General features: G+C 39.6%; 1 protein-coding gene across 2 annotated transcripts; it reads right to left on the bottom strand.

Annotated features, from left to right (window-relative positions):
- Positions 1 to 239: 239 nt before the first annotated feature.
- Positions 240 to 15,159, bottom strand: CYB5A (cytochrome b5 type A). 2 transcript variants are annotated; one of them, XM_086740550.1, is made up of 5 exons: positions 14,933 to 15,155; positions 6,546 to 6,674; positions 4,858 to 4,887; positions 2,312 to 2,346; positions 240 to 1,424 (listed from the first exon to the last, which is right to left on the bottom strand). In XM_086740550.1, the coding sequence occupies exons 1-5, from the start codon at positions 15,074 to 15,076 to the stop codon at positions 1,346 to 1,348; spliced, it is 417 nt and encodes a 138-aa protein (XP_086596676.1). In that variant the 5' UTR covers positions 15,077 to 15,155; the 3' UTR covers positions 240 to 1,345. The 2 variants fall into 2 exon arrangements, with proteins under 2 accessions (XP_086596676.1, XP_086596677.1); XM_086740551.1 differs by lacking the exon at positions 2,312 to 2,346 and having other exon boundaries at positions 14,933 to 15,159.
- Positions 15,160 to 18,195: the final 3,036 nt, after the last annotated feature.

Below are 18,195 nucleotides of genomic sequence, written 5' to 3'. Positions count from 1 at the left end.
AAACCATTCACTGCTAAGTTACTAGCTGGTGCTGAGGTCATGCTGATGAAAACATTTATCTATGCTCACTGCTCCATAATACACTTTCTCATTTTTTAGATGTGGCTTCCCTGCATAAGGGATGTATCTTGACTTTCACAGTGCACTATCAGATACTTCTCAAAAGTGCTCACAATATACAAGAGTATCCCTTCCAAGGCCTCCAAAAAAGTTTGAAATTAATGTATTTGAGCCAGCAAGAGTAGGCAATTAAACTTTTATTCAAGATCAATTATACATGACTAAAAATGTTCACCACAAAATGCAAAGTTATCTTCAGTTATCTTCTATTTAGCAGTGAAAATAGTTCTCTCTTCATGGTAAAGCACCAAGGAGCACATCACAGAACAGTCAGAAACAGATTTCATGTATCAGTTTTTCCCTCACAACATACATGACAAAGTTGAAGATTTTATAAAAAGTCTAAAAGTTCCAGAACACGTTCTAGAGTCACCTGAGTGCTTGGCAGGAACAGTATTATTCAGTAGCAGTTACATAACCTGTAGTGGAATTTACATAGCACTTTTTATGCCTTTTTTTTTAAAAAAAAAAAAAAAAAAAAGAGAAAAAAGGAAAAAAAAAGAAAAAAGAGCTACTTTTCACAAAACTGAGACAGACATGATTGGGCCAAACATTGGGTTTTGTATTTTACCTGAATTTTTCAATAGGAGCCAAACAAAACAGTTTGCTAGTAGAAGTGGAGTATCTACAACTATAAGAGCAGATGCCAAGAGGAAAGGGGTGGGGGGGTAATAATCAGCTCATTATCATCTGAGTGGTAGAGTCCAATCACTTACAGGAATCTATACCCACTACTCCACTCAGCTTTTTCCATTACATTTCACTAGCATTACATTCAAACATACTACATTTAAGAAGACAACTGATTTTTTAAAGTTAAATGAAGTTGTGTACATGGACAAATACATGTACAGTTTTGGCAGTCATTTAAAGCTGTAAAATTTATAAGTAGTGTCCTATGGACCCCATTACAGATTAAAGAGAAATAACCAGAATCAGTGTTACATACAAAACAATATTCTAGCACATAAACCAATACAGTTATCAAGTAATTTATTAGAGAATAGATGTTACACAAGAGAAATGCTGCCTTTTTATCACTTCAGAATGGCAAATAAGAAGGCAACATCAGGAAAAGTGCAGAGCAGAAAATAATTATTCAGTTGTCTGAAAAATTTGCATTTTTCTTCAGACATCAGGCTTTTGTCTGGAAACATATTCAGTTAAGATTGCTTATATTCTCTTCGAGATCAGTCTCTTCTAGCATCAGCTTTCAGTAAGGCGCTTACTCTGACATGTAGGAACGATACATCAGGGCCACGATGATTGCTGCTATTGCTGGGATCACCCAGTTGGACCATGAACTAGAAGGAAGTTTTTGAAACAGAAGTTTAGGAAGTGACAACTAGCAAGTTTAAAAAAGAAAAAAAAAATTAAAAAAACATAAAAAAAATAAAAAAAGAGTCATTGCTTAAAGCCCTTCCTCCCCACTCCAACAAATACTTCAAAGTCAGGGCAACAGAACACCTGGGCTGGCCAGTAATACTCTAGCCAACTAAAAAAGCTTGTATTGTTACGGCTTTGTACTAGAGCTTACAAGAAGTTTGCTTACTAGAGAAGAGTAAGACTGTAGATATGTTTAAAGTCATGGTGTGTTGCCCAAAATATCATTCATTCAAAAGCCATTTAAGCAGCAGCATCACATGACACATCTAAGCACCCAAGCTCCCCACTCAGAGTGGCAAGGAACAGTCCTCTGACATTTCAGCAATAGGCAATTGTCAGCAGAACATAGCTTATAAAGTTTGATTCAACGGTGTTCCAAAGTGTTTCTTCCCCCCCTCACAATTCTGACAGACTTTCCTTCGTATTGATACAATCTTTTTATTTCCCTTAGATACAACAGTTGCAGAAAATTTTAAAAGTGAGTCATCCGTGTCAGTAGAAAAGTCAGCAATAGCACCAAATGTCTTCTATTCACATGACAGCCTCCAGAAATGAAGGCTTGTGCAACATAAACCATTTGGTAGAGACTGACACATGTCAATGTGAGGAAAAAAATCTAGACAGTAAGCTAACACATTTGTAAAGTGGTACATAGATGTCAACTTGGACTTTACGTAGAACAGAAATTTTAATGCACCATCCTCTGACATTTAAGTTTCCAGCAGAGAGAAGCTATTCAGCTTTCTAAGCTTTAGAAACATAATCATGAGGAACTTAAAGTTTGACATCAGTTGTCATACTATACCTGGAATCTGACTGAACAGTGGTAATAAGAGTTTCCTAGAAAGCAAAGCATAAAAAGATATTTACATCAGGCAGACGTCCCCCTTCATCCTAACCAGCTCTTCAACTTCTAAAAACTAGTTAAGTGCTACTAATCTAAAAACAACTCAGTGCATTGCATTTGGAAAGCATTTTCTCAGAATTCCTATAATGGACTGTTGTATTAGAAGCTAGCTAGCACCAGTTTCTGTAGTCAATATTGCATCAAAAGTTACTTAAAAATTATCATCACAAGGAATTTTGCTGCAAGTTTTCCATGAAGGTAACTTCAACCTCAGGTTACATCTGAAAAGTTTTAGAACCTAAAAGGCAAAGATTCCTTACTTGCCTAAAATCTAATTGAAAAGTCTCTGAATTAATACACAAATATTTCTTATATGGAACCTACATGAAGAAAGCTATTAATTTACATCCACAAGGCTTATTAAACTCTTTTCTTTAGAATCAGTCAAATTATTCTAGTTAATTCTGATATAGGTTTGGGCTTCTTGTTCAGTTTCCATAGAAAAAGAAGCACTACAAGATCAAATCCCAACTGGGTAAATGTGCACAACTTGTATGAAGACTTATTAATTTGAATACTACTAATTGCACATTGCCCTAAGTGCATTTAAAAGATCCAAGCATTAGAAGTGTACTTAAATTTAGTGGTACAAGATCCATCACTGAAAAATTCATTTCTTCAGTATCAGAGTATTCGCAATTCATTTCAAGGGTGAAACATTCCTAACATCCCATCGCTGGTTCAAACCAGCTACTTTTTCAAGCACCCGAATCATCATAGGTTTACAGGTGACAAATACCATGTTTAAAAGAATAAGACTCAGTGATTACATCTATATTGGTTTTGTGAAAGTCTCCATGAAAAAAATAATTCCAAAGCGAAACAGCATGGAAAGGTTCGTGTCCATACTATCAAGGCTAACACCTTCAACAACAGACTCTCGCCACTTAGAGGACCAAGAGATGGTTCCTCCTACACCAAGATAGTGAGAGGAACATGGGCCAGCTCATCAAAAACCTGGTTTTAAACAATGTAACACTGGATAAGTACACTGAGGGTACTTCAGATAACAGCACAAGGACAACAAGGACATCTCAAAGCACAAGGCCTTCTGACAGCTCCTAGAGAGCCAGGGCACCCAGAGTGCAATGCAAAGTGAAACTGTTATCAGCTACGTCCACACGTTCTGCTGGAGTAACATGCTCCAGCTTCCTTCTGGAATGGCAGAAAACACACACGTAGAGTAATTATGACCAGCAATAAAACAAGAGAGTAAACCAAATAAGAGTCTAGTAAAAAGTCATTTGGATACATCTTAACTCCCAACTGACCATGCTTTGGCCAAACTAATATTCCAAGTACTTCAGGTGAGTAAGTTCCTGTGAGCTGAACGAAAAGATTGCATTACTACAACTTATGCTGGGCAATCTCTCAGTTCCATTTATGGTTGCAGCTCTTACAGTGCAAAGTGCCCTGAATTTCAAAAGAAATCTGAATAGTAGATGTTACTCTTGACGGGAAGCAGCTCTGAATTCCAGTCACCACTCCATTTCTTATTTTTAGTAGTATACTAATTCCAGTCCTTAAGAAAATTAGTAATTGCTATAGCAAATATTTCAGTAACTATATATATAGGTGGTTTTTTGCATTATTTCCTTTAACTTATTCATATTATTGGAAGATCTCACAAAAGTGATTGTTTCTTAAGAGTAATCTCTGAAACAGCAAGAGTAAGATCCTATTCCTACTACACTTCATTTAAAAATAATCTTGAACCATTTCTTAAGTGCACGGCTGTAATGTTAAGCCAGACCCATGCAAACACCCTCTATATGCACAGCAGAAGCAATTGTACAAATTAATCCCTGATGCACTCTCTCCTTTAAGGGACACCTGAATTTTATGAGTTTGATAGTTGAGTGCCAACACAACTTTATTCTATTAAAAGATAGAAAAAAAAATAGAAAATAACTGGAATACTACATTGACAGGACACTCAGCAAAATCTACTCTAACAGTCAAGAAGCAAATGGTATTTTCACCTCGAAAAGGGTTCATAATTGCAGAGGAACCAATCTGTAATAAAGCAATCAAATGCCCCTATATATTCTGTATCTAGTAGTGTAACCAATATACTGTTAAGCATGACATTTTTTCTCCCCACAATGGATTTATTTAATCTGTTCTGTCTATAAACTTTTTTTTTCCCCTCAAACTGAATACTAGAAAGCTATTGACTGATTCTAGACTCACTTTTTTGCTATAGTGTAATGACATCACATTCAGTAACCTCTTGGTTTGAAACCACGCAAATTAAAGGAAAAAAAACCAGCTAACAGGAAGAATAAGTTTAAGCCAGATCAACAGGTTTAATAGATTTATGACCTGAAACACTATACTTAAATCAAGCTGAATTATTTTTCCCTCTGGGAGTATATAATTTACAGAGACGCTGTACCTAATGCCTAAAAGAAACAATGTGGTATTTCAAGAAACACACTTACTGTTGGTTTCTGAAGCTTCCCTCTATCATCCTGAAAAAAATAGGCAAAAAAAAAAACAACAAAACATTCAGGTGAAACACAAAAGCATTCAAATAATGTAATCATTACATTCAGTTTACAGTTCTATTCTGTTAATGTGCACCTATTTTACCTAGGAAACAGACCTCCAAAAGAGCAGATGTCAGTGCATGATTTTGAGCTACCATAAACAAGATCACTTCCTTAAATAACACTTCCCAGTACACAATAAAGAAGTGAAACTCAAATCTCCAACATATATCATTATTTCTTGCACCCATGTTTTTGCATTTCCTTTGTCTCTACACAGTACACATAACCTTAGGTTATCCATTGATAACAATCATATTAGTTTACTTCTACCTAGCCTACTCATATTATCAGGTAGAGTAATCTAACTAGTTTTGGTCCATTGTTCAGTACAAAGGTCCCAAATTCTATGGATCTTTCATAAACTCATGAAGTTTTACTTGAAATAATCACATTCCTTAAAAAAATCCAACAGTATATAATCTTGACAGCGCTGTATTTGTACATCAAACTATCAAGCTGTTTGTTTCATATCAAGTGAAATCAAGCACTTGTCAAACAAGAAAACTGGACTAGCAGCCAGGTTAAGAACAACTCCACTGGCATCAACTGCCATCTGAAGTCGATGACAAGCCTACAAAGTTACAAATGCGCATCAGAGCTGAATTATTTCGTATTAGGAGAAGCTACGCTATTCATATCTATAAAGAGAGGACCTAAGGCAGACTCAGGATCAGAACTCTTACTGTGAAATATGCTACTCAGACAGTGATAGTTACCCTGAATGCAAGACAAAACAAACGCAAAACAGATAGAAGGGGAAAAAAAGAGGCAGGGATGGGCAGTAGAGCAGATGGGCACACCAGCAGCCTAAGTCTCTAGCAAGTGGTTTTCAACTATTAAGATGCAGAAGAGCTTAAATAAGGCCTATCTGAAGGAAGCCAAGACAGCAACTCTACCTAGAAATAAATCCTTCAAGGCCTGAGGCAGCAGAAAGGTGCTTGCTAACAAGTTCAGGAAATGGTAAGGACAGTATAGAAAAGAGGAAGTGACAGATGATCCAGTGGGAACTGATCATAAACAACTCTGACACAGCACAAAAAGGGGAGATTCAGAGAGAGGAAAGACAGGGTATCAAACTAGAAGATGCTTAGAGTAGCCATTTTCTAAACATACATATGAAGAGCCAGGATTGTCCTTTTAGGTCCAGATGGAAGCCCAGCATATATGTTTAAAACAACGAAAGAACGAAAGCAGTTGTTAGTAATCACTCTGCATTTTGATATATGAAAATGTCTAGACATTCTGACATGCACCTTCAGGGGTTAGAGAGAGTCTCATAAAGCTCTCAGGGTACACCAGAAACGGCATGATTACACATTCAGCTTATTCAAGAACTAAGCTGTAATATATTTCAAAGTATTAGACTTTTAGATGTGACCATCCTTATGCTATACTAATCAAGTTCCTTCTCATTTGGGGAACTTATCTCCAGTTCAGGTCCATCCACAAACAGCTGCAGGGCTGGCATCCAACCAAACTAGCAGCTCTCCTTTATTTTGAAGTAAATTCCCAAAGAAAAAAACTAAATGCAAAAACACTACAGTAAACACCAAGTACTCGTGCTCTCACATACTCACCGGATGAAGTTCCCCAACAATAAAGGTTTCTGACAGTGTCCTTGCATCTGTGGAATGGCCAACATCTTCAAAGTTCTCAGTAGCATCTCCCCCAGCTTGCTCCCTGAGGACCTCTTCACCACCTGGGTGCTGCAATTTTTAATGAGTTTGAATTTGTTACTGAAAGCCATTCCACACTCTTAAAATGGAAATTCTTCATTTCTACATTTCTAAAAATAAAAAAATGTCCTTGCAAAATTAGCTGCTAGACAACTTAGAGCAAACATAAGCTTCTCTGAATAACTAGAGAGCTTTGTGTATTCTCTGAAGCCAGAACCCAAGGAAGCTAAGTCTCTACTCTATCAGAGACAGAGCAGTAAGAGGCATTACCCCCAACAACTAGCATTTAGAACACTAAGGGAATCAGTCTTTTAATAGCCAAACTATTATCTAAAGTTATACTCCCTGTTCCCACTTCTGCAGGAAATGTGTATTTTTATCCAAACAATGCTTTGTACAGCAAAAGGTGTAAGGTACAGCAAGAATATTCCAGGTAGACGTAACAAAGAAAAAAAAAAAGAAAAAAAAAAGAAAGAAAAAAAAAAGAAAAAAAAAAGAAAGAAAAAGCGCTATTCACAAGAGCAATCAAGCATTGAGAACAGGTTGGCAAGGAAACATGCAGAATCTTTGTCCTTTGAGGTTGCCCGCACAAGGCGCTAAGGAACTTGACCTTCAAGTTAGTCCTAGTTTGAGCTGGGGGTTGGATACCAGATAACCATACAATCATTTATTTTGGAAAAAGACCCTTGACAGTTATCTAGTAAAGACAACTACTTGGGAACTGCTTTAGCACAACTGAAAGCTAATACAATATACCAGAATAGCAATTTGGTTTTAGCAAACTATGGAATCCCAAATCCACAATGCTGGTAAAACCCTCGAGATGTTAGAGAAGTCATCTCCCAGCATCTCCTAATACCTCAACCCATCACCATTCCCTTAACATAAATCCCTGTTCTCCATCGAGTTTTATTCTTCCTCAGGATGTGCTTTTGGGATTGCTTTCAGTTCCACACCTCTACCCATCAAATAACTCTGTCTGTACAAACTGCAAGAAATATCACATCTTCAAGTCTGGATGGCATCCCTTCCCTCCAGCGTGTTGACCGCATCCCACAGCTTTGTGTTGTCAGTGAATTTGCTAAGGGTGCACTCTATACCATTTGTCCACATCACCAACAAATGCATTAAACAGGGCCTGTCCAAAATCTGATCCTGAGGAATGCCACTCGTCACCGGTCTCCACTTGGGAGACTGAGCCGTTGACCACAACTCTCCGAGTGCAGCCATTTAGCCAATTCCTTATCCACCAAGTGGTCTGTCCATCAAACCCATGTCTCTCCAGTTTAGAGACAAGGATGTCATATGGGACAGTGTCAAATGCTTTGCAGAAGGCCAGGTAGAATTTTCCCAGCTTCAAGTTACTCATATATATAACAGGTAAGTAATCATAGAATATGCCATAAAAATTCACCACTCAACTTTTAAGTAGGAAACTACTACATAAACACCAGGAATGATTAGGTAAGTAAGTTGAAAATACTTTATTGCTATTGCCTTCGATTAAGGCAACCATGAAATAAGTTCTAACACTTTACTAGTGACAGAAGAAATAAGGCTTTGGAGCCTCAATTCCATTTTTAATGCTTCTGACTACAGGATCTAAAATGATGAAAGCAGGCTAAAGTTCTACTATTTAGGGTCATCTTGCCTGGAGTATAGCTGAACAGAAAGACTATGCTTAGACAGTAAATGCAATAAATGGCATAAACATTTCTGCAAGTCTAGGCAATTCAGGTTAGCATTTACTTTAAATCTACCACGTTAAGGTCCTATCAATCCTTCTCTTCCAGCAAAAATAAGATTTCTTCATATAGATCAGGAAAATGCTATTACTAACAGTTACCAGCAGTACCAGAACTGCAAAACTCAAATCTTTGATACAAAGGCAGTCATTTATTTTGATACATTAAGAAAGTTTTGGGGTTTTTTTTTTGGTTTTTTTTTTTTTTTAAAAAAAAAAAAAACAACAAAAAAACCCCACAAAACAATCCAACACTTTTTTTATAGAGTCAAGGTACCGCAGCTAGAAGGGTAAGGGATCCCTACCATGACTAAGCAAAAGCAAGATTAAGCAACTGATAGAGAGATTAGGCACAGCAGCTAAGCCAAAAAAGGTTAAAAGAGTGCATGCAGAGTAAAGATTATGCAAACAGACGTGCAAATATGTCATATTTGCCAAAATCCTGCCCTTGAATCCATTCTGATAAGTATTCAGGGAAAGGACTGGACAAAAGTTGAGAGATCACTCAAGTTCAGTGCCTTGAAATATACAGTACATTTAAGAAGTTGAACTTGAGTGTAACAGGCTCTCCCAGATTCTGCAACAACTAAGTCTTCAAAGTATTCCTTCATCAACGTGGGGTTTGGGAGCCTTGGGTTTTTTAATACCATGCTATGGAATTGCAGAAATTCCAAAACAGAAAAATACCTGTAGCATCTACAGTAGAGAAAGGCGAAACTCCTTGGAAAACATGCATACCCAACAAGATGTCAACAAGCAGCAAAAGGCACCAAACTTAAATTATCACAATTTACACTAGTTGCCCCCAAAAATCTACCAGCCAAAAAATTGGATACCTACCAGTACTACTGCATCCACATTAAAACTATTTCACAGAGTACTTTAACAAACTGCCTGCAGGTTGCTACAGGATAATCATGTACTATTATTTTTTTTTTTCCCCAAATCTCTCCCTTTTGCCACTACAAAGTAATTATGTAGCTATATGCGCAGCTTCACCAAGGCACTCCAGCTTTCCTCTGTAGAATTAGTTTTTGGTCTAATTAGTAGTTGATCCCTCTGTCTACAAAACCAGGATACTACTATCAATACAGTGACTGTGACCAGCTCTCTCGGTGGCTATCACACATCAGCTGAAGGGGACGAACTCAACTCCGACCTCTGCCACCACAGTATTTTTCCCCCCTCACATCAGCAAGGATAAGGTAGAGACAAAACACTTATCTTTTAGGTGGCACCTCCACTTAAAGATGCAAACCCTCTGCAAACAACTAGTACATAATACAAGCAATTAATGAAAAGACTTCACCTCTCCTAATGAAAGGGAGCAACTGTAACATCTCAAAGTGCAAGAAGTGACTTTTCTATCAAAAGCTGAACATTTTCCATGGTTCAATGAGTTTCTCAAAGTTTGTTTACACAGGGCTTTTGTTGACACTTCTACATGGTAAACAAAGCTTGCTACCAGATTTTCCACTTAATGAAGAGCCTCTGGATAGACACTGGAACTGGAAAGCCCACAAGGCTACACAGATAATGACTCCTAAAGAAAATCCTGCTGATACAAATAACTAAATTGCTTTCACAGGTAGAACTGTGGTTAAAGGGAAATGAAAAAGCTTTTGCTGATAAACTAAGTTAGCCTAATTCATTCTTAGGACATTCCCGATATAATAACACAGGTATTTAAGTTACATGCATAGCACAAGCCTGTACAAAGACAGCACTAGCACAAACTAACTCCTAACAGCAGCACATTAGAAAGTTTCAGACAAAGCAACTCAGCAGCTAAACTCACTGCTTTCTTCTGGGTCAAAAGTCTGTGATTACTTCATCCTGAACTCCCATCACCTCTTCTCCCCTTCACTACAGTCCTGCAACTTTCTTGGTATCATAGTCCAAGACTCTGTTAAAGTGTAACTATCTAAATTCACAGTTCCTGCGCCCTCCACCTTCCCATACTGGGATAATAAAATCTACGATCCAATTTAATTTTCAGGGAGATTAGCAACGGTCTCCAGCGTGGCAGGCTTACAAATTCAAGTTCTGCTTTCTGCACTACAGAGAACGAGAAGCAACAGAACCAGAACTTGGAGAATGTCAGCTTTATTGTGCAAGACAGACAAACACTTGTTTGTTTTATGGGCACTTTTGTGTAGTCTGAATGGTCCTCCAAATCATTTCCATCCCATCTTCAAGTTACAGGACATAAATTCTGAACACATATAAAATTTTAGGAGTCCAGGAGAGCAGATCTCTTTATGAGAGTGTATTTTTTAAAATCACCATTAGGATTTTAGATGAACTGCAAAAGAAATGCTCAGTAGCTGGGTGCCTATTTCCCCACTTACAAAAAACAATTACAGCTTGCAGTGTCTTGCATAAAAGAGTGCTAAGAAATGCTATTTTTCAAAGCATTTTCAAATCTTCCTGCAAACTTCAGCAGAGCTTAAGGGAGTGACAAGATTGGTTTTAGTCCTTAGAGTGCAAGGTTCTGCAATAACAATTCACATGGTATATTGGCAGATTTCAAAATGTGCTAGTACCAGCACCTTTCAATGTAAGCTATTCATTACCTTAAAGATGGAAGGTACTATGCTACTCCTACACCATATCATCATACCAGATGAATGTAACTTATCACCACATGGCGGAGAGATCATTTTTCATTCTGACGGAGTAAAACAGGATTTCTTTTTCTGCCCTTGATTCCATCAGCATTACCAAACACATTTTGTGGGAGCTGTCCACACTGTTCAGAAATAGTGCTATGGACGCACAGGTTCACACCTTATGAAAAAATCTATTTTCATTGGCCATTAATATTTTCACCAAATTACGAGACCACCAACAGTAATGTAAACAAAGTCTGTATTAGACTAATACTAAACATATAACATAGTTAGTTTCCAAAATAAGCAATTTCTCTCAGATAGAGATGTTCCTATTCTTGTTAGCTTCTCTGCGTAGCTTAAGGAATTCAACCAAGTTTGCACAAAAGCCATAGGGAAGACACCACAATGGTGAGTAGATCAAGACACTGATCATTTAATTCTTACTTTCTTACAGGCCCAGCTACTCTTGGTTAGCTCATTAGACTAATGTCAAAGCCTGACTAGTGGGATTGCTTTATTAAACTATGCAGAAATGGTATCCCGTATTACCAACATACTTAATCCACATTAATTTACATTTAATATTATTCACATATGAAATTATCTGTAATACAGATATTGCCATAAGATCCTGCTGTGAGTACACATGCATTTCTAGTAGCTGTTTTCCTTTAAATGATGTAGGTCCTGAAACTATAAAAAGGTTTCCCTAATTTTCTGTAATACAGGTCTGATAGCCTTTGAATGAAAAAGATCTATACAAGTTTCTGGTCTCAAAAATAGTCTTTCATGCCAAGAGCTTTCAAATACTGCACTCCAAAAGTCAAGGTCTCTGGATTTCCTTTCCTAGAGAATATACTTTGATAATCAAAGAAAATTCAGATATGAATATTCAAGTTGTAAAGTTTTCCTATGACCTGCCATTTAAAAAAAAAAAAAATATATACATATATATAAAAAAAGCAGTTGCTGGAATCTGTGTCTTCAGTAATCATCTTCAGTAAACCCTAGGATAAGGTGTCAAATTACACGATTCTTTCCCTCTTCAGCACTTCATCTGCATTTCAGATTATCTTTTTTAAGCCTTGTCCTTCGGAAACCAAGCAATACAGTCACACTACACAATGCCTCTGCTCCTTTTCAGCCTCCCCATTCCCAACACACATACATCACCACCCCCAGCCCATTTTGTATTGAACTTCAATCAGATGTTCACAGAGGCTGATGGTTCGCAAAAACCCAAACAAGTTTCACTAAACATCTACAAGCTTTATGAAGAGACAACAGCTGGACCTAGGAAAGACACTTCAAGTACTGTAATGGAGTGAAATATAGCAACATACCTTCACTTATTAGGCATGAGAGCATCCAGAGTGTCTTTTAACACTAAAGCACTGTAAAGCTGACAACTTCATAATCAATAAGAAAACACTTCCACAGGTTAATGCAGTGGCTGGAAAGATTGCTTGTTGAATTAAGAAATGGCACTGGTGAAGTCAGCTTCTGTTCCCTGCTCCTCACTCCCTAATAAACTGATACTTGTACTTATTTACTACTTGTCAAGAGTAGGAGTGAGGCGATGCTTTAGCAGTGCATCCTCTTTATCCTGGACTTATTTTAGTAGTCTATATTTAATTCTTGAAATATTTTAAGCTTTTCTACTTCTGCAAGGAACTGCAAGAAGTAAAACTGAGTTTGACCAGTCAAGCTATTGAAACAGGAATCCCTACTTCACTGAGAAGTGGTTACTGTACTCTGGAACGCACCAGCCAGAGACTAGCTCCAATTTCTCCTCATTTGTCACATGCAGATGCCTCAGGGTGTCTGATAGCATCAAGAGAATTAGCACATCACCTGATAAATTAACTAGGTATTAAAAGCATTCAAAAAAGGTAAAAGAAGTGTCCTATGAAGTATTTTAATCCACGAGTTCCATCCCAAAATCATCAACACAATGAACATGACAACATCCAAGGGCTCTCCTCAGGGATATAGTTTCATTTAGACACTTAATTGAAATTAGTTACCCAATCTCATTCCTTTATTATCTCAGAATATGAGCCAGAAACTTCAGCTCCAAAACCAGTCATACTACATTTACAGCTGTTTAGTGTGCGGCTAAATTTTGACCCATGCGTACTAGAGTGCAGACATCCTACAACTGTCCAAGAAGCAACGATTTAACTGTTTACAGAAAAACTGAGTTCTTCTGATGTGCTGCTGAATTAGCAATGTTGTCCCGAACGCTGAATGAAGATTTCCTTGGATAAATTTGCACAAAGTAGCACCTCTTAATATTTACCAATTTCACCACATGTACTGAAAAGGAAGAGGCTGCCAGCTTGTCCGTGCAAATACGTAACTCTAAAAGGTCATTACATCTTGCATTTTTTGTCAAGTGTTTTTTTTTTTTTTCTTGTGTGATGTTAGGTTTGGGCTGTGGGTTTGTTTTGTTTTGTTTTTTTTGGTGGGGGGTAGGGTTCCCTCTCCCTCCTCCCTCACCATCTGGAAGCACTTATACAACTATGTATCAACCAAAACTGATCAAGTTTCCAAGAACAGCTACTTCAGTTTCTCAGGCTGCATGAAAAACTGTTCTCCTGCAAGGGTCTTGTGTTGCCTGCATAACTAAACACACACTTCCATAACTAAAGAATGAACCAGACCAGAGACAGAGCTAGATGAAAAATAATCAAAGAGGAGTCAGTAGATAAGTTTCACAATCTTGCTGAAAAGCCAAACAATTTGTGCTGACACACAGCTTAAGAAACAAATACTACTTGGGTCAACACTGCCTTTGAAAAATTGCTTGTTCATGTCTTATTTGCAGAATTCCCAATTCATACTTGAAGTTTCAAGTATATACAAGCACAAATGGCAAGATGGGGCTACAGAAGTGCAGAGGCTTAAACTCTGTCATATCATTAGCAATCTGAACCATAGTTTCAAAGAAATGAATGTAAATCTGTAATAACACTTTTCAGTCAGATGCTAAATCTTTGCAGATAATGGAGATGAGGGAGAAAACCTTTATCACTAATAAATCCTAGGTACATTTAATAATGAAAAAAATTGCTCAGGGTTGTATTTCTATATCTCCACAGAAGAATGTTTTAGTCCAATAACTAAAACGCTTCTTCATTAACTGTGACTCTCAATTACTGGAATAGCATCATAGAATGGTTTGGGTTGGAAGGGACCTTTTAAAGGCCATCTAGTCCAACCCCTCCTGCAAGAGGTGGGGACACTTTCAATTGTTTACTATTACCAAGTGATCAAGAACATCAATCGTTAACTCAGGGAAGAAAAAAAAAAAAAAAAAAAACCAAAAACAAAAAAAAACCACAACAAACACCATAGCCATGTTCAACTCGACCGCTGTACTCTGGTAGAGCTTGAACTTCCGCAGCCCCGCGTTGCGTGCCCACGCCGAGTGCATTAGGACAGCAGTAACAACGCAAAGCCTTCAACGAACTTTAGTTTCTACAACAGTAGAAAGTTTAACGGCGGGTGAAGGAAGAAGGAGGCTCCTGGCAGCGCATCACACGCGAGCGGGGGCCGCTGTGCTCGGCACACGCGTGTTTTTCCTGCCCGAGAGGCGCCGGCAGGCCCCCTTCCCCCCGCCCCGCCGTTAGGGCCGCCCTCTGCCCCCACGGCCGCGGCCCAGTGCCGTTTCTCCCGATCACCGCCGCGGCCCAAAGCCGAGGGCCGCACCCCGCCGGGCCGCGCCTGCCGCCCACGGCCCGGGGGAGGCCGCCGACAGCCCGCAAGAAGCAGCCCCCGCGCCCCAGCCCACGGAGCCGGGAGACCCGGACGGCGAACCCGCACCGCTCCGCAGAGCCCGGGGGGCGTCGGTCGGTACCCGCGGTGGCCCGGGAGCGCAGCGCCGAGCTCCCCGCTTCTCCTTCGACCTCTCCCCGGGCGCTCACCTCGTCCAGAAACTTGGTGACATCGTAGATGCGGTGGTGCAGGATGATCCAGGTGCTCTGGCTGTTATTGTGCTTCTGCACCTCTTCCAGCCGGTAATACCGGCCCCGCCACGACTCACCCCCAGCCTCACTGGAGCCCGCCATGACCCCCGCGGCGCGGCGCTCAGCTCACCCCGGCAACCACCTCCCCTCCTGCTGCCCCGCGCGCACACACACAGACCGGAGCCCGGCCGCAAGCCTATCACCGCCCACCACCGTGTGTCGTCCTGCCCGCCCCCTCCCTGCCGGCTTCTCGTTGGCGGAGAGAAATGCCTTTCAAAGAAGGCGTCAGGCTGGTGATCGAGGTGGCAGCGCGGGGGGGGGGGGGGCCCTTTCTGTCGAGCGCGGCGGCTGCTCGCGTCGAAGGCGGGAGGCGCGCGGCTGCCTCGGCGCCCCTGCGGAGCCCCTGAGGGAGCCCCTGAGGGAGCTGCGGCCTCTCCGCGCCCCGAAACCCCACCGGCTGCTGCAGGAGCCCCTGGGCTGGCCCTGGGGAGAGCTCTCCCGCGGGCCCTGAGCCGAGGTGACCCGTGGAGGCACCGTTCCTCGAAGCTGGTGGGCTTGGGTGGTTGGTTGGTGCGTGCGCTGTTAGTTATCTATGCGCAGGACGGCCTCGTAGTCCCTCGCTGAGTGCCACCGCCATCTTTAGGTCCCATCTCCAGTTCATTACAGTCAGCCTAACGGGAGGAAAAGCTGCCGTCCCTCACAGCTTGGTGTCATTCTCAGCTTTAATAAAGAGGCTTTCCAGTCCACCTTCCAGGTCGTTACTGAAAATAACATCACCACTGAACTCTGCGATTACCTGTGTGTTTTGACAAAACCAGCGACAGCTGTTCTCCAGCTCATGTCCTGTTCAGCTTAGCAGGAGCTCTGCGGTCATTTCAAGTTAACATGTTGTGATTATCAGCACCTAAAGATGTAGTTTCTCCCACACACATCAAGTTCTCCTACTTGTACAGAAGGCAGTTGGGTTTATTTCCTATGATTTATAACTGGTAGTTCTATGTTAACATAGAACTATGTTAACTCTCTTTATCCTCTCCTCTGAAGGGAGAAGCCATTTGCAAGCACTATGTCCCATTAGTTTTTAAGATTACTAGGAAGATTTAACTTAGGTTGAATAAAGCGAGTGGTTCCCAAAGAGGAGTTGGCCTCAAACAGCAAGCAGATCACAGGGGCATTGCATGTGTTTTACAGCATCTTTGCCACAAAAATCCCCAGCTGGCCATTTAGGATTCTTTTCAACATTATGAAAGCCGAGGACCAAGCCTTTCTTTTCTGTATTTGCGGATAAGGTTTTTTTCTCATTTGTTTAAAATGATCCTTTCCCTTAAGCTGGAGCTTTTGTAGTTCTCTCATGCAGTTATAATCTTTGCTGGCCTTTTAAAAAATCTACTTTTCATGATTGCTAGAAAAAAAAAAAACTTGAAATGTGTTTTTCTTTAAGGGTAAGCAACAAGGAAGCATGTTATTTTCCTTTAAATTACAGTTACAAAAAAACTAACCTTGTGATTTTTCTAGCATATGACTGAGGTCGATCTTTTTAATGTGTTACACTGTAAAAAAAGGCAAAGCAAAATCAGAAGAGCAAAGTTATCTTTGACATTGTTCCTAAAAACATGTTTCCAGTTAATCATTTTTTGATCATGATTTGCAAAATTGCTTTTTAGGTGAATACCTGGAGACTTCATAAAATTTGGAAACAAAATATTTATTGCTGTCTTCATTGCACTGGTAAGAACACTTCTGAAAAGAGTTTTAGGGTTTGAAGGGGTGAGAACTATTAAAAGAGCTTTTTCTGGTGTGCAGTGTTTGTTCCTGGCTTTTCATAAAAAAACAGACTTTCTGCCTTCCTGTTTTTCTTTGAAACACTTTGATTGAGAAAAGTGCTGTAGTTAAAATGTGTATTTTCTTTAAATAATGGAATGTTAGGTGTTCTTTTTTTGTCATAAATATTATAGTTCCTTTACACTGAGTCTGGCCTGTGCTGCAGTCCATAGGAGCGTGCAATGGCATCCAACAGGCCAGATAACAGCCATAATTTCATATTACTCCCACTCACATGAAATCTGTTAGTACTGCATCAAAGGATCACAGTCTGAAATTCTGGTTCTTTCAGTTCTTATTTTGGTGTATTTTATGAAGTTCAAAAATGGCAGAGTTGCAGCACATGTGGTCAGTGTATGGCAATGAACATAGATGTACTCTGTATTCCACGTTCGTGTGAAATATCAGGTCATGTGCACTTCAGGATGATGATTGAGGCCTGAGCACAAAATTGCCTCAAACTCTTGAACACAAAATACAGTCAATAATTTCTATTGTAAGGCAAAGCTTAGGATGTGAGAGACAGCTTTGGTAGAACCACTGTATATCTAATCACATTCCATTCCAAATGCCAGCTATGCTCTCTTTATCTTTTGATAAATATGTAGGAGTGTACCTATTAAAAATTCCCACCAAGACAAAGTACTGTTCTTCATACCATTCTCCTTTGACAGCAAGAACGGGAGAAAAAATATTGTTTGTATTAATTGTTAATTGTATAGCTGAATGCAGTTCTGGATTAGAACAATTTTCAGTCCAGTGTAAGACTGTACTCAGTTCTGCACATGTTAGAGTACAGCGTTCACCTGTTACTTCAGAAAAGAGATGAATTTATGCTGGGAGCATAGAAGTTCTCTGTACCACTAGGAAGGGAGCCTGGTGTGGGCAAAAAGGAAAAGATTCCCAGTATGCTTCTGTGTTTCTGTGGCTTTCATTCTCTCCAACAGGCCGGTTGTGGTCTTTGTATGACTTAGTGAGGAGATCCGTGTTGAGCTCCTGGGAATTAAACTCTCTTACCAGACAGGAGGGGACCAGCATCACAGAGGGATTCCTCAGCTCTTGGATCGAGATAGATTCCAGCCCCAGTGTTGACTGAGAAGAAGATGGGAAGGATGCTTTTGTCCTCATCTTTACTCTGAATATTTTGGGTCTTCTAAATAATTTTTTTTGTTCAATTATAGTGCATTATATATAGCAAAAGTATACTGAGCTGTCTGTTTTAGTTGACCAAATTATGTTATATTGGCTACCTATTCTTAATCAGAAGATACTTGATGGTTCATTTAGCTGATACCATTTACTTATAAAGTTCTGCAAACAAATATCTGCCTTATAAAATTGAATTAATTTTTTTTTCTATTAAGACCCAGGTGCTGCTTTGGGGCAATCAGCAATATAAC

This window comes from Chlamydotis macqueenii, chromosome 2 (assembly GCF_036417535.1).
Source record: "Chlamydotis macqueenii isolate bChlMac1 chromosome 2, bChlMac1.mat, whole genome shotgun sequence".
Taxonomy (NCBI): domain Eukaryota; kingdom Metazoa; phylum Chordata; class Aves; order Otidiformes; family Otididae; genus Chlamydotis; species Chlamydotis macqueenii.
Note: the sequence above shows the minus strand (reverse complement) of the source record. Positions and strands in the feature narration are given on the sequence as shown.

Bases quoted from the DNA above. Each gene is read 5' to 3' on its own strand.
- CYB5A (XM_086740551.1), bottom strand. From the start codon at position 15,076: ATGGCGGGCTCCAGTGAGGCTGGGGGTGAGTCGTGGCGGGGCCGGTAT. The intron at 4,888-6,545 runs GTGAGTATGTGA...TATTTTTTTCAG, and splicing joins TTGTTGGGGAACTTCATCCG to GATGATAGAGGGAAGCTTCA. The intron at 1,425-4,857 runs GTAAGTGTGTTT...ACTTCCTTCTAG, and splicing joins GGAAGCTTCAGAAACCAACA to TTCATGGTCCAACTGGGTGA.